At 40.1% G+C, this 17,243-nt stretch overlaps 1 protein-coding gene across 2 annotated transcripts in view; it reads right to left on the bottom strand.

Annotated features, from left to right (window-relative positions):
- LMTK2 (lemur tyrosine kinase 2) overlaps positions 1-16,712 on the bottom strand; it is a 42,014-nt gene extending 25,302 nt beyond the window's left edge. For both annotated transcript variants that reach the window (XR_004499471.1, XM_015642477.3), the window contains exons 1-3: positions 16,401-16,712; positions 1,994-2,118; positions 1,024-1,168 (exon numbers count right to left, since the gene is read on the bottom strand). Coding sequence is in view for 1 of the 2 variants with exons in the window: in XM_015642477.3 (XP_015497963.1) it covers positions 1,024-1,168; positions 1,994-2,118; positions 16,401-16,554 (424 nt within the window). In the remaining variant the exon portion in view is untranslated. The remainder of the gene's footprint in view (positions 1-1,023; positions 1,169-1,993; positions 2,119-16,400) is intronic.
- Positions 16,713-17,243: the final 531 nt, after the last annotated feature.

Here is a 17,243-nt window from a genome sequence, read left to right as displayed (position 1 = left end):
TTTTCTTGTCTGAGAATTCTAGCCCCCAGTTTATTTCCATAAACTACATACAGAGCAGTATTATTGTACTGGAAGAGCCAGAGCTGTATAATTCTCTGTCAATGTGCTCCTAAGCATGGTGAAGGCCACAGCAGTGCAACCACATTTTATCTGAGTACTCAGGCACATTGCATTACTTCTGGCAAAACACTTGTTGTGACAGCTTCATTTTAACAATTATGGCTACGCAGAAGAGCTGACATAAAATTTTTCACTCATAATTTTTCCCAGCTCTTCAAAATACTGAGTCATTTGTACAACTGTGTCATTCGTATTAAAGGCACACAGACAGTTTCTTGAAATTTGTACAGGAATTTTACTAGAAGCTTCCCTGCACATCTGAAGATCAAGTAGTATGTAAAATTATGTGAAATAGCACAATATGAGAGTAAGTCCTTTAGGCTAAACTCTGTTTATAATATCATAAGACGCTTAAGTTTCCTTTTACAAAAACTGTATTTTAAAGAGTACATTCCAAAACCCCTTCCACACAGGGAGATGAAACCTAATGCTGTCTCACCAAGATCACATTTACTGCACGAAGACTCTACAGTGACATCAAGAGAGTGATGCAGCTGAGCAGTAGCACTGCTGTCAAGTAAAGGATTCACTCATTTCAATTTAAGGGTGGTGATTAAAATCCAATGACAGGCTAGCCATGAAGAAAAGCACTAAAGAGCAGAAGTCACAAATGTCCCAGGGTAGCTCAAACCCTTTAGGTATATGGAGATATAATGACAGCAATCTAGAGGAGGGGGCTTAAGATAGTTTTGTTCTGTTCAACTCTCTTACCCTGAGGTAAGAGGAAAACATCTTAGGAGTAATATTTCCCCTTTTATCCTTTACCCTACAAAATATATTGTCACAGTTTATGGAAATTTGTAACAAGTTATTAATTACAGTAAAGTCAAACAATCAGCCACACTCCATTTCAGACACTGAAAATGCCTGCTTTTATTTTTGTATTGAAAACCAGTATTTTACCTGTACGAGACGGAAACTGGGAGGGAGTTGGTAAAGCAATATTGGGAACTGAAAGAGTAAACACTTCTGCTGGAGACTGAACAGATGGAGTATCTTCTGCTGGAGGTGTAAAATCTATTTCATCATCAAAGTTATCTTCAAACTCCTAAACAAAAGAAGTCTTAGTAAACAAGCTGATCCTTGCCTTTAAATAAGTACTAATACATTTCTTTCAGTTTGAATGGGCACTGCTAAGGAAGCTAAGCTTTTTTTCCAAGGATACTGACAGATATTTAGTGCTATATTCATTATTTTACATTAATTAATTGCTGTCTTAGAGAGATTAAAGCATTGCTTTTAATAATCAAGGGGTTTTTGTTTAGTTGGGTTTTTGTGGGTTTGGTGGTTTGGGTTTTGTTGGTGTTGGGTTTTTTTGCTTTGTTTTGTTTTTACTTTAAATGCTAGCCCAGGCTTTGAATGAATTACTATGAACTGCTGAGGCCAAATATTCTCCATTTAGAAATGAGAGCAAAACTCAATTTTAGGAGTACTGATTACAGATGTTCCAAAAGTAACAATTCTCTGATGACAATTTATCATGAGTTTTGCTACAGTGGATAGCAACTTCAGTATTCTTATCTGACAGGAGTGTCCTAAACCCCACCTGCCAACTAAGAAAAAATAAAACACAGAAAAACAACAAAAAGGTTCTTTATAGGAGAATTGTCTCAAAGGTGTAACTTTTACTGAACCTGAGAGCTAGTTATTATTTTGAAAAGGCATTAAAGATCCTTACTGCAGCAGGGAGCAATTAGTTAAAATAAACAGCTGCATCAGGACTCCACAGCCTGTAGGAATACAATCACTGGCTGTTTCAGCAGGGAGGACATACAGTGACACTGCAGAGTATTGGCACAACTAATCAAGTTGTGGATATCAGGATGCAGCTGAGAATATCACTTGTACACACATTGATAACTTCAGGTCTTACCTTGAAATCTATCTCAGGGTCTTTACAGCAGGAGACACAGTTTGCTAGCAGAATGACCAGGACTACCAGAGTGCACAGAGACAGAATCACAAAAGATGAGGGAACTTCAGCTGTAGCTCCTTCTCCTAGAAATAAACATGTATGCAGTATTATATAAATATGTTTAGCACCTTAAGTTCCTTCAAAACATATTAGCCACCTGCATTTATTTAAAAATGCAAGTCTGAACATTTAATTCCATGGATGTGATCAAAGCTATGAGGAAATTGAACAGAAAGGACAAACTGGCAAAACAGATCTGTGCTCCACCACCTGCCTGTACCATTCTGGACTTACTTGGTTCCAGCTAGGAGGCCTCAGCCAATGTAATTTACTCAAGTTTATGATGAACAGTGATAGTACCAAATCTTCGGATTCTGTTTAAGTCAATAAATTTATACAGATATTCAAACACAAAGTAGAAATACAATCTTTTGGAAGACATTTCCCTTAAGTTAAAACACCTGACCAAGAACAAGAACAGGCAGGTAGAAGAAATCCTCACCTAAACTGCACACAAATGTAAAAATATATCAGTACAGGACAGTACTCTTTCTTTCAATAAATGCAGTGTGACAGTGTGCCAAACACACAAGTTGCTGTCACAAGAGCAATGGATGTAATCAGGTCCACACAATTTGTTTCTTGTGATTCACTAGGTGATTTGTCTCCATTTTGAGAACTTTAGGTTTCCAGCTGTTTTACAAACACTTCCAAATAATTTTCCAAAATTTTATATATAAACATTCTAAACCACATTTCCTGAGATTAAGTCAGGTTACTACTCACCAGGATCAAAAGCCTCAAATGGCATTTTAGAAAAATCTTAAGTTATTGCCAGGGGTATTAAACCTATTTTCATCCCTGTTTTCATTTTCAGTGGAGAACAAAGACACGTGGTTCCCTAGGAGACCAGAGCACAAATCTCAAGGAGTTGTTTTTGTTGTTGCTGTTTCTTTTCAAACAGGTACTACCACAGGGATCAGAATAGTAGTTGGACCACATCTGATTAAAATATATTTAGCTATTACATCACTGTCAGAGTTTAACAATGTAAGGTGACCTGGACTGACTGGATTTTATGAGAGCATTTGAGTATCAATGGGAACATCTGGCAATAGGACGTGGGTGTAAATGAAGACTCAAAAATAAGAAAAGCAGAAGCTGATCACTAGTTAAGGGACACACAAACTTGTCCACCTATCTCTTACACCTTCAAAAAACTGCAAAAAATAAGGGATTTGCAGAAAAAGCTACAGCTTTTCATCATGTTCCACTGAACACTTACAGAATATTTACTTATTTTAATTAGATGTAAAAACTAAACTGACATAATAAAAATCCTGCTTTGAAGTGTGTCAGTGTACTTCCAGAAGGTCACATGTTCTGCACAATTAGGAATATTATCAATACAACAAATAAAAGTTAGCAAAAATGGTAGGTTTTCAAACAAGTGACTTTGTTTCTAGTTTCCACAATAGCTTTGGCATTCAAAGCTCATTAGGGACTGGGAATACTTCACTGCAGATATTGAGCATTGTTCAAACACAGATCAACAACGATGTGAGGCCACTCACCAGCTTTTAGTCATAATTCTGAAGAGAACAAAGTATCTCTGAAGAGGGCTCTCAATAGAACAATTTATATTCATCTAAATCAAGCCTTCTACATAACTCAATGGATATTTTTCCATTTCTAAGCATCAACAAGAAAAAAGGGGCTGATACCAGCTGACTTGTGTTTGCTTCCTCCAGACATTCAGTAGCCTTACTAAGGAGACTGAAAATTACCCGAGCTACAAATATAAGCATTCTGTGAAGTCATTAATTAGCTAGAATATGGTAACAAACACAAAGAGGTAATACAGCTGAAGATAAAATTTAAGAAATTTCTTTTAATTCAAACCAAATAATAAAAGGTAGCTTTACTACCAGAAAAAAAAAAAAAATCTTACCAGGTATTACAAATTAAAATTATTATTTCAGACATTTTTCCAAATCCATCACACATTCATTTCCAAGCTTCCCCGTCTTCACCCACAACTTCACTGAAACAAGAAGTCAACTCACCTCAGACTATCTAATAAACAATGCAGATTTTCCCTAACACCCAGGAACATCACCACAATCACAATATACTCCTCCCAGTAGGAGATCAAGTTTCCTGAACCCCCTCAAATGTTTCATGCATTTGGGGAAGTTGGCCAAGCAAATCCCTGAACACTGAACTCAGGCACCAAGAGCCTTGTCATTACTCACAGAAAGCATTCCTGCTATTTGAGGACTTAACTTCAGATCAGGTCCTTAAGAGGTGGGTATAAAGCACCTCAGCTGCCAAGTGTATAAAACACTAAAAAAATGCTATCAAACTTTATTCTGGTTTCTGGTACACTCTAAGGTCTCTTTTGGCTAACATGAATTTTAGAATGACTTCCTGTTCCCCCAGAAACTGAGCATTGTCCCTCCTCACCAGAGCTTTCTATTCCAAACACCACATCTTCCAGGTGGCCTTTCTGACCAGTCTCAACCAAAACTTGAAGCAGCTTTTCAGTTTGCTTTACTTCCCTCAATCCTACTGCTTCTTTTCAAGACCTGCCAGGGGTTTGTGCTCCCAGAAATACATCCACTGCAAGTACATCAGCTGGTCATCATGATACCTCTACCTACAAACCCTCAGCCCTGCATCATCCCAGCTACAGCAGCACAACCACAACTTACATTTACACAAACATTTCCATGCTCACTCCAACTCAGGATCACCACTTTTGACCCACAGCAATTAAAACTTATAGCAAATCCATCTAGGAGGATTCAAGCTCGTGATGGTCTTAGGCACAATTTATTAACACAAAGTGAGACATTTATTTAACTCAAAGTGGTTTATTTAACTCAAAATTAGACATAATGAGCATTACCAATCATAAGTTGCATTTATTGTACATGTTAGATACACTGCATATGTATTCAGACACTTTATATGAAAAAAGATAACATTTTAGCTGGAATTCCTTCCGTGACAGAAACTACACATTTATCAAGCCTAAAGTCTAAGCCTTTTATGCAAGTTACAGTGATCCCCATAAAGTAACTATCTCTTAAGTGTCCTGGAAAGAATACAGACAAGAAAAATATTGCTGCTGTTCACTATGCTACTTCCTAACCTCTAAAACTTTTTTAAAATTCCTTAGAAATGAAACCATGTGAATGAGCAGCAATTAATTGGAGAAAGTAATGATTTTTTTTTCTTAAAGCAAAGATCATCTTTGAAAAGGCAGCTAATCATTAATGGTCTGTTAAGATGGAAGTCATCTAAACTTCCAAAAGCACAAGGCAATTTTCACATAGAAAATTATGAACAGAAGCTTTAATACAAGAAAAATGCCAATTATCCTGGGCAAGTTTCTGCAGCATTTCAGATGACTCACACAAGTAAAAGCTACTTACTAAGAATTACAGAATCCATTTCTGTTTGGATAAACCTTGAAGTTTCTTACATAGTAATTAATAAGTAATATTTTTAATTTGAAGAGTTTTTAAAAAATGGAAAACTAAGTATTAAATTATGTCAACCTGTAATTGGGCTAAAATTTATTGTAAGTGAAGCTATTTTAATAGCTTGCATGAATACACATTCAGTGACAGAAGTCACTGATTAGGTACTGGAACTGGTCTTTGTGACAATGTGCTGAAAATCTGCTGCAGAATAATCTCGTTTGCATGTTTCAACTATTTCCATCCAGTGATTAATTCACTGGAGCTTAGTAAAATGACTTGGAACTAGAAGATGTCTAATACACCCTTGTGTTTGTAAATTGTGAAAGTATGAAGGAATGACATTTATTTTATGATCCTGACTGAAAAAAGCAAGCAGCAAGAAATCCATTCTAATTAATGCAGGGGACCATTTTATAAAGAATTGTCCTAAATTAAAAAACCTGTCAAGAAAACAAACATTGAAATAATTTAAATATAAATCTAGATAAAATCCAATAAACACTAAGAATTCCACAATTATTGCAGAAGTGAAGATTCTTAATATCATACATTCTAGAGAAGTTAATAGATTTATTCAGCACATCAGTTTAAAACCCTGCCCTATTTACTGGAGCCCTCTGCAGTAACAACCTAAGGCATCTTAATATCTACCCAGAAGTCACAATCTGCTCTTTAGGAAAGGAATTTCCAAACAGATTAAAAAATCATGTCTCTAACACGCCAATGGTAAAAGGCTTCCTGTCAGCTAATACAAACAGTCAAGACTAGTTTGCTTTGGTATATCCAAACTACTTAAGCCAGAGGCCTGGGTTATATCAGTCCTGTATTAAAATGAGCAGGAGATGAAGTACAGCTGTGTCACTGTGTGTTACTGCAAGGTTAACACAACATAATGCTTTACAAAGCTCTGTGCTAGGACATATTCTATACTAAAATGGCATCTAGATGGTCCTACATTATCAACACAGAAAATAAGGTATTCTTTCAAAGCTTCACAGGATTAAACACATCTGTTATTTACCCACTTTTTAGAAGTACACAGTATCATAAACAATTCAGTGCCCTGGCTGAGGCAGATATTTAATTAGTAGCTACTGAAGCAGATTCCTCAGCACCTCTGAAGATGCCATTTCCTAAGCAAGTTCTTCACTAAAGCCTAAATTTGAGCACTGCACATGTCAAGTCAAAGGCTGTACACAGGCAAGTACACAAACAGGCTCACTGAGGAAACGATGATGAACTGTGTTGGCATTCTCAGGATCAAGTACAGACCTGAGAACACACACGTCAGTATTTATTACAATGTTTCAAGGGCTGGAAAATGTTATTTTCATAAAACACATATTTCAAAGCAACTTCTATAGGCCAGGATTCCCTATACCTTCCTAAGTTTCTTTTAAATCTCCTTTCTTCATAAGACAGTTCTCCAACCATCAAATGCAACACCTAAGGAAAAACAAGTTCTTTTTTCACTAGAACTTTTTCCCTTCTCTACCCCATTTCCCAGTATGCCCACAATACTCTCAAATAGCCCTCATGTCATCCACCTGTGGCATCCTTTGGTATCATTAATTACAAGGAATGAGCATGCCAACTAGCCAAATATTCCATCTATGTTTATTCGTCAAGCAACACCTTCCACTCAGGACAACACAGGACCAGGCATAGCTGCTTATAGATGAGGGATGCTGGGCTTGCCTTTCTTCTTCTACCTTCTTCTACAGATTAGGAAAGGCCAGGATGCTTGAACTCTTGATTTTGGTTCAATGTGAGTAATCACATTATTAAAATCTCCACCTTCAGAAAACTGGGCTAAAAAATGCATGATATCATAAAATTCTAAGCTCAGGGAAAAAGAAAAGTAAATGTATATTCCAGACATTACTGAGTGCACTCATAAAAGACATTCACCACTGTGATAAAGGCAGTGTAAGGCACAGATAAATTAAGCATTATTAGGGCACAGTGAACTTCAAGGGAGCATCTGATTTTAAGCTTTCAGCACAGTAGTTGCTATGCGACAACAGTCCCACTGCATAAGCAAGAGCCCATTTCCTTTCAAGAGCAGCTATATAACTGGCACTAATAGCTATAACTATTTCCAGCACAAATCTAGCATGACAGCAATCACTTAAACTGTCTCTTGGACACACTCAAATTATATGATCATGAACTAAGATGCTACTTTATCACACCAAGTCAGAACAGCACAGTCTTTAAAATACTAATGAATGACCAAAACTAATTTTGTTTCCTAGCTATACCCAAGGCATCTTTCATAAACTTTGTCAGTTTACTAACTCTACTTTTAACAAATAATAAAGCAACCACATTTAAAAGTGTGATATCACCCTAATTTATAGTAGTTATGACAAATATGATTTTAAAAGCTATCCCAACTTTCCTAAATAATTCTGTCATTCTGTTCTATGCCAGCAATTAAGTGGGAAAGTGCTATCTACTCCTACCCAGTTCTTCACAAGCCAGATTCAGATCATTATTTTTCCCTCAAAGTGTTTCTCCTGCATTTATTTACTGCCTGAAATCTTCAGAGGCTTGCTACTAATAAGCACAAAACCATACAGACAGAACCAGGCCTATAAATTCAGATGGCCTCCAGGTAACAGGCAGAATACTAAGCCAAACCTCTATTCAATATTATTTTAGATGCATCTATTGTGTAATGCCTGATTTGTATGACAAGGTAAAGCACAACAGACACTGCAACTCCTCCATTTCACAACAAAAAAAAACCCAACCAACCTCAAGCACATTCCATTCGTTACCACATTCCTGTAATCTCAATTTTCTCCTGCTATGCTCCATGTAACAACTGAGCCAAAAAAAGCATAATTTTCAAGATTAAGTTTCAGAAGAAATGGGTGCAGTATCATTATTTGTGGAATGCCATATCACAATTGGCTTTAAAATACTACATTAGAAGGGCATTCAAATCACCAACCTTCAAATGAGATACAACACATTCAAACAGAAGTTTTGAAGGAGTGTTATTTGCATTTCAGACATTCTTTTGAAAATAAAACAAAGAGAATTTTAGTGTCAGAGAGAAACTCCGAATTCCAATCAGCCTTTGCTTTGAATGGCCATTACCAGTACAGTACCAGTACTACAGGAAGAAACATTCCCAAGATCTCAGAGACTTTCACTGACTTGCTGTTCTCAACACAAATGCAGCACCCTTAGTGAAATCTAAAATGGTTCCAAATGTCGAAAGTATTTCAAGCAGAGACTAGAAATGTTCCTTCACTGAGCAAATCCCTAAGAACAGACACACAAGACTGCTTAAGGAACTTTTATGTTTCTCAGTTTACACACAAGCTTTTCAGCATTCAGATTTTTAGTACTTAGAACACTCAACAAAAGTACAAATATTTACTACCTTAAAACAATAACCTGGAACAAACTGTTGAATATATTATTAATTGAAGAGTTATTTCAAAAGTCTGTCTTCTCATGACATTATTGCTGCCCTTACATTAAATAATGCAAATGTCTAATGCATTACTAATAAAAGTAACCTTCACTATTACATACCCTTTTATGAAAGTACTTTATCACCTGATTTTATTTTTCCTTCTATGGAAAATCCGACTTTCTAGATATGGCCTCAAGAAAAAAAACCTCTTAGGGACTTAAAGCTATAGCTATCCAAGTTACTTGTGCACAATTTTACTTAATATTTCTGAAAACAAGAAACAGTAACTAACAGCTTGTCAATAAACCGATTTCCTGGCTAAATCTTAATTGTGTCACATGGCCTTAGTCAAAGTCTGGCACCTAGAAAGATACAAGTAAAATGACAAGACTATGCAGCAGTAGTGTGGGGAAAAAATAATCAAAAGTCAAATACAAGTCTGTTCCCATGTTCTTCTAGACAGAAATTAAGACATTTCATCCCTCTACTCAATTTGTCCATTACAATCCCTGCCCTACCCTAGAACTCTATTAGGTCCCTCATGGGGCAGGTGGGTGGGATGAAAGGCCAAGGCACATGCACAGAATTCTTCTGAAAAGCCAACAGCTTTTCTCCTTTACAACAGTTAACCATCAGAAGTAAGTAACAAACTAAGTAACAAAGATAGCAACGTGGCCATTTCTTACAGAGCACTCCCCATGAAACAAAAACTCCTCTGACACTCCTCCAAACCATCTTGAGCTCTGGATACATTTCTAGTCAAAAGCCAGTTGCACAGTTAAATGTGTTTTGTGGATGCATGACCCTGAAATATCACTGTCCTATGCAATAAGTTACAATATTTTCAAGAAGAAATCTTAGCTACTTCATATCATAACTGGATGTGTAATTCTATGCCAAAAATTCTTGGAAAATTATCTCTGTCCGCCCGTTTGTCCTTAAAAAGAAAAGGAGTCTATCCTCCAGTATAAGCCAACACTTTTTCAAACTACTCTATCCCATGTTCCCCCTAAATGGTTTTACAACATGCTTCAAATGAGTTTCTATATGTGTTTAAATGCACTTTCTGAGTTAGGGTGGCACAGAACTTATCGTAAGGCAAGAATATCCAGGGCAATGCTGGACTCCCCTGGAGCATCTCGGAACAACACTGCTCTGATCCTCCTGTTTTCTAAGCACTTGTCCTGGCCTGCATATTGGCTGAACAGTTAGTAACTAGCAAAACTCTCAGCTGGGATTAGTTTTACATTACTGACCTTATTCTATTATCCTGCAAGTCTCCCCAGTAATGTCAGAGAATTACTCACATAACAGCATACTGCTCAATTTTAATAAGACTAAATATAGGCTGGTACTTCAAGTGTTTACAGAGCGAGATCTGTTTGAAGTTTCAGTGCTAGAATCTCATGTTTGCACAAAGACATCTTAAGACAAGGTAAAAAATATCCATGTTAAATAATTATGTGCCTTATGCCTTCATGGCAGTGTTTCTGGAAAATCTGGGCAGCATTATCATTTTGCAAATGTATCACTGACTCTTAATTGCATGTATGTGTGTGCATAAATGTACACAGACACAAGATTCTGCTGAGCATACTTTATTCTGAACTGCTAAATATTGGGTTTGACAATTCATTCCTGCTCAAATACATGGGTTTTTTTCATCTGCTATACCATTTCTCCAGCAGTGAGGCACAGGAGTTGTAGTTTGTTGTTTATTTTAAACATGGGATAGACCACAATAATTCAAAGTAGCATGAGATGATCACACAGCATGGTATCTCCAACCATCAGAAAAGCATTATCTGCAGCACGGAAACCAAAATGACAGTATCTCTTTCTCCTACCATTTGATAGCAACACAAGCCTTAAGATACAATGCCTTTGAAGAGACTAATTTCACTTCACAGGAAAGAAATCCATAAATGAAACTTTCATGTAATGGGATTTTCTGGAATCTTGATCATATAGTAGATGCCTTTCCAATTCCAATGTACAGCTGGGTTAAGAAATGCAGGAGAGAAAGGAAGCAGCAGCATTTTGTAAAAAGAGCTTATTGGATCTATTTCTCATCCCTATTCATAGCTAAAGGATCCCTGGGAAGAACAGGCCATTGAGGAAGTGACTGATTTTGGAGAACTGGATCTAGTCTTCAGGCTGAAAGCTTAAATGTCAGCACTAAAAAAAATCTACTGTTACTATTTTCTAAACATCTTTCATACCAAAGAATCTTAGGGTGCAGTGGGAGTCCCAAAAGAGTCATGTCACTGTTAAGCCACTACAGAGATGCTTTCTTACCAGGAAAGAAACTTTTGTAAGTGTAGCAGTGTTGGACAAGGTGTTACTTTGTACAGCATTTCAGAAAATCACTCAGAAGACAATTTACTGACAATGTGCTTCCCACCACTACCTTGCCTAAGCTATATATGGCACAGCACCTTGCTACAGACAGCACTTAAAGCACACATGCATACTGAAAGGGCTATCCCTGACACATTTTGTACATTTCTGCTTATAAAAGTTGACAAAATGTTTCTAGTATCTAGAAGTTGCTCAAGACCTTTCATAACAGTACAATGAAAACAAAGAGCTCATACAAAGAGCAACAAAAAGACTGAGGCTTTTGCAAATTGTATCCAGAACTGTATCATTCTCCAGACACTAAGTTCCCAGACCAAACAGAAAGGCAGACCCAAAATAAAACCTAAGGAACACTCCCGTACTCCATGTGCTGTCCTTCTGCTGCAGAACTGCAGCGATAGCACTGAAACAGAACTGTGATTTTTTTGCAGCTCTGGCATTACACTGCCTGAGGTCCCTTTATCCCATGCAGATAAACTGTGTGTGAATAGTGACTGAAATCAGACTACAGCAAGTATCCAGAAAATTACTCCCCATCATATTTATCTATCCAGAATGTTGGATCTCACAGAAATTTTTTTCTTTTTTTTATGCAGGGGCACAACCTGCACCCAGCAACGGTCCCTTTCAAACCAATGCCCAGCACCTGATACTGTGACAACAAACCTTCAAACAGTTTCCGATCAGTGCTATCTTAATATGCTGCAACATACCAGAGGAATTATTAAATACACCCAAGCATTCAAGACGTGAGAAATTGCTTCAGAGAGTGACCTCCTCCTGTGAGGACTCCTCTAGTTGTAGCAAAGTCCAGACACTTTATAGCCACAGGCAGAGAAAGCAAACCAAGCCTGTGAACAAAGCTCTGCGTGGAACATCCCTGCAGGCCAAAGTCAGGGTTGGCCTCTTACCTCAGAGCCAAACTCACAGATAGAAACAAAAGATAAAAGACAAATTTCCAGCTCCAGTTCTATGATTATTAAGTGCCTGGGACAGAAGCTAGAAAAAGAAATACAGGGAGAAGTAAACAAGTTCAGTGCTTGAAAGGGGAGGAAGGATAGACCACTCTCACAAAAGGCACATACCACAATTAAAATTCCCACTGTAAAAGCAAGATTTTTCTTAACTTCCAGTGATCTGAGTTGCTAACTTGCATACACTTAGAAAATGGCTTTTCTTATGTGCAAGAGTCACAGACATTTTACACTGTACCAAACCACAGGCCACCACTGCAATTTGGCCCCAGTCTGACAGAACACCAAGTAAAACATCAAGTCAAAGCAACCCAAAAGCAACAATTTTCCCAGGAGTATATATGTACTACAGAGCTCATCTTAACACACACAAAAAAAAGTGACTTCATCTCCAAGTTTTAACTTGTCATCTGAGGCCAGTTGACTGAATATTTAGATACCTCATATTCATACAGCTGCATGAATGTTTAGATACTCCAGATGAACATCGCTGGATACTAAATACCAACTTCTAATCATCTCTTCCTGAATCCTACATGACCAAGCCTATCAGCAGGGACTCCCTGCCACTGACACCCACCTGGGCCACTCAGTTCCAAGGCCAAGACTCTCAAAAAGCAATCATGTAGACAGCAAGTCCAGCTGCCTCACTTCAACTGATCGCACTGTGCAGTCATCACAAGTGTGAAATTGAACACACCTGCTAAAAATGCTACCACCTATTCAAGTTTTACAGGATAATAAAAGTATTTTTGAGTCCCTCTTCTTTGTGTTTGCAAAGACTTCATAGAGCACAGAGATGATGAAAACACTTTGTCTGACATTACACACACACTTGATTCATATGCTCAGTGGAATTAAGGTCAAGTATGGAAATCCAAGTCAGAACGGAGAGCCTGAATGTACATATAAAGCTTCAGCACAGTAAAGCAGCCATGGCAGTTTGTGATGCACTGTTTGGCTGCTAAACACTGCTGCAGAAAAGCAGTGCCCAAATGTCCTTCCTTCAGCCACACAGCTGGTAGTGGAAGTCACGTTAAGATGATGCTCCTGGGGAAAATGACCAATACTCTGCAGGCTAAAGACAACTTTAACACATCAGTCTAGAAACTCCTTTCCAGCACAACTGCCCTAGCTCTCACCTCCAGTATAAAGTCAGACCTTAAATTCAGAACTATCACAGTGCATTATTTTTTTCCACTCATAGAATTAAATCTAAGTTGGTTTAAGTATTTTTAGGCAGTAGCATCTTCAACAGCTTGTATTTCATGTTACCTCTAATAATTGCTATGAACCTTATCAGGGAAACAGTTCAAGCCTCATTTCCTTTACCTTGTCTCCTTATTGTTGGGTGAAAACCAATAAATTAGTTTCAAAGTATAACATCAAAAATGCAAGACAGATATAGAACACCTCATCAATGCAAGCCTTCATCTGCAAACACTACGAATCCACATTTAAAAGGAGCAGCATCATTCCTCTCAATCGGGACCCTGAGAACCTGACAGCTCCCCAGCCATCCAGTCTGGCAAACTTCCACAGCATTCCCACAAACTGGAGCATTTTTGCACAAAGAATCCAATCTAGTCTTGCTAGAACCTGACCATCACCACTTCCAGCATTCCAGCCTCCTCCCAAAGGAGAAGTTAATTTATTATAGATATACTCCATGAAATATTCTATAAAATTCCTTACAGTAACTACAGGCACTTTCCTCCTTTTTCTGTGGAACTTATCTTTCCTATTACAAGCAACACACATAAAAATGTTCCTCCACTGTTAAACAAGCAACTATTCTTGCTAGGAGAAGAATTGTAGGATTCTGAAGTAATTTTGATACCAGTTACTAATCACTCTATGAAAAGCCCATTAAATTCTTCTCAAATTTTCAATCCATATGTATCAGACCAAGTGTTACAGTCAACTGCAAGAACTGCCAAGGTCCAGAATGGAGCCCACCACCACCTGCCAGCCCCAACACAGGAAATCAAAGCAATCTGTCATGGGACACAAGAGGGACATTCACAGTACAGCTGAACTGCTTTTAAACACAACCCATGACTCTTAACTCTGCAAAGTAACGTCACAGATTTGTCTTCAGACAGGTTACAAAACCTGCCTAGAATAACAGAGAAGGTTCAAGCTGAACCAGTCTCATTGTCATCCACTAGGAAGATATTCAAAGGAAGGAAAAAAAACACCTTGTAATTTTCCCCCCAGTTCCTGCTGCTCATACAGGACATGTTGCACCCTAAGAACCTGTTGCACTCCAACCCACCAGGCACACATTAGTTCAGTCAGGAGGAAGTCCTCCCAGCAGATGTGATGCCAGTGAAACTAGAAAAGGTTCCTAATGAGGCCCTAAAGTTTCAATACTAAATATCCATCAATAAAGTAATCTAATCCAAGTACATTGTCCCTTACATGGGCAAAGACACAGGAGAAAGCAGCAGCTTCATTTTCTGGAGTTCACTGGGTTTCCCAGGACAGCATCTGGACAGCTGGCTAAACTTAAGAAAACATCCAATGTATACATACTTTGGCCTAAATATAACAAAAACTTAGGTATAAAATTACAGTATTTCATTCATGTTGTATGAGGCCAATATCACAACATCATAAATATTTCTCTTAGCAGTACTACAGTTAGCACACCTGATTCAGTCTTTTAAAAATACAGAATTAAAAAAAAAAAAAAAAGCAAACCCAAAACAAACAGCACTAATACTATGTCCTGCAATTTGTCCAGTCAGCTTTTCATTTTGAGAATAAAGTTTTTACTAGTGTCATGGAAGTAATGCTTTGTTCCCCCATCTTTGTAAGGCACATGCATAGTCCTCATAGGAAAAAGGAAACTGTATTAAAAGAACACTTTGACATTTCCTTTTAAATAGAAAAATTAACTGCATTTCAAGGAAGGTAAGACCCAGAAAAGGCATTGTAAAACCCCCCATACAGAACTGATTCTGCTGTCTTACCTTACAGCTCAATGACAAATTAATATTATTTGGACAAACCCCAAGTATTTTATAAATTAAAAAAAATTATCATTTAGCGTCAAAAGAAATACAGATTTGACGGACAATTTTATCTTTTTCATAATTTACTTATATACAAAGCATGAAAGACCTCCAAGCAGGCTGATGGAGTGACTACTAAACAATTAATAAATGTTCCAGGAAGGAAGAACTGGAAAAGAGACACAAGTCCAAAAATAAAAGAAGTATGGGTTCCACTCCCTGTTTTGATACTCCGTGTGGAAGAGGAGCCAAATTACCTAATCTTTGTGCTTCCTATCTTTCCCTCCCCACTGCTCCTGCTCCTCCCTCAACATCTTGTCTACTTAAACTGTACAACTCCTCACGGCAAGGGAATCTCAGCACAGATTCCAACCAACCCAAGCCTAAGAAAATTCAGTCTCAATACAATGTTATGTTTGCAAGTCCCAGTGAAACGCCAACAATAGAAATGAATCAAAGCTGGTACCTGTGAGTCCTAATAAACCTCTGATCAGTCACTCCTACAACTGCGAGGGCATATTGCTTAGTTTGTCTTTCTAAGACAAACAAGAAAATAAGCTGGGAAATCGAAGGAAGCCAGCATTACCTAATATACGAGAGAAATAAATGTGAACTATATAACTATTGAGAGAGGCCGGACCGGGGGGGCCAGGGAGGAGGAATCCGACTAATCTGACCGGAAAACAGGGAAGCGCCGTCTGCCCTGAAGAGCCTCCACCCAGGAACGGGAATCCCGGTGATTCACAGGCAAAACCAGAAAAAGAAAAATCTCTCCGTGCTCTGTATAGGCGATAACAGCAGAACTACAGGAAGAAGGTCTGCGGTAAACACACAGACAGAACAAACGCACAGCTCAGTGGCAGGGGTCTGAGCGATCTACAGACGGATATCGCTCACTGCCACCGGCAGAGCCGTGACCTACAGCCGGGGAGCCCCATCCACCCGCCGTGCCCTTCCCGACGCTTCGGCGGAGCCCTGCCCGCAGCACGGGGGAGGAGGGACGGTGTCTCGGAAACCCGCAGTGCCGCCGCTCCCGGGCCCCGCCGCGGAGCCGCACCCCCGCCCCGCTTTCCCCGAGCTCACCTGCACCTGCTGGCGGCAGCGGAGCCGCCTCGCCGCTCCCCACGAGCGGCCACAGCAGAAGGACGAGCCCGAGCAGGTGTCGCGAGCCGAGGAGCCGTGGGCCACCGCCCCCCCGCCGCCCGGCGCTCCCGCCGAGCCCCCCGCGCTGCCGCATGCCGTCCGCTCCCGGACCGAGACCCGGCGCCGAATGAGGGGCTCGAGGTTCTCAGCGATTCCGGGGAGCCCCCGCGGCAGCCGCCGCTCCTCGGCTCCGCGGCATCGGCCCCACCGCCGCTCCTCTCACAGAGCCCCACCGGCCCCCGCCGCCACCGCCGCCATCTTCCGGGCTACCTGACCGCGACGGGGCGGGGCGCGCCGCTGATTGACAGCGGGATGCACCAATCAAACCGCGTCTCACGCTCAGGAGGCGGCTCCACTGGTTGGTATGGGGCTGAGCCTTGATTGACAGCTATATCAGCCATTCGCTCCGTAGAGCGCGAGCTAGGGCGAGAGAAGGCTGCGGCGCGAGAACAGTGGCACGCGGTTGCCAATCAAGCCGCGCTCGGAACAGTTGGAGGAGGGCGGGGCATCGCTCCGATTGATGGCTCTCTCCGCCAACCGGCTGGCGGGGCGGGACGAGGGAGGCGGGGCTTGGCCGAGCCCGCGCGCTGGACTCTAGGGCGCGGTGAGAGCAGCGCCTCCTGGCGGTTTAGTGTGCCCTCAGGACCGGTCCGGGCGTGGAGCCCCCTCAGAGCTGCTCCGGGACCGCCCCGTCCTGCGGGAGCGCAGAGCCCCGGCCATCCCTCGGGATCAGCCCTGCGGGGGCATAGAGCCCCGGCCATCCCTCGGGATCAGCCCTGCGGG

This window comes from Parus major, chromosome 14 (assembly GCF_001522545.3).
Source record: "Parus major isolate Abel chromosome 14, Parus_major1.1, whole genome shotgun sequence".
NCBI lineage: Eukaryota > Metazoa > Chordata > Aves > Passeriformes > Paridae > Parus > Parus major.
The sequence above is the reverse complement of the archived record's forward strand: the minus strand, read 5'-3'. Positions and strand labels throughout refer to the sequence as shown.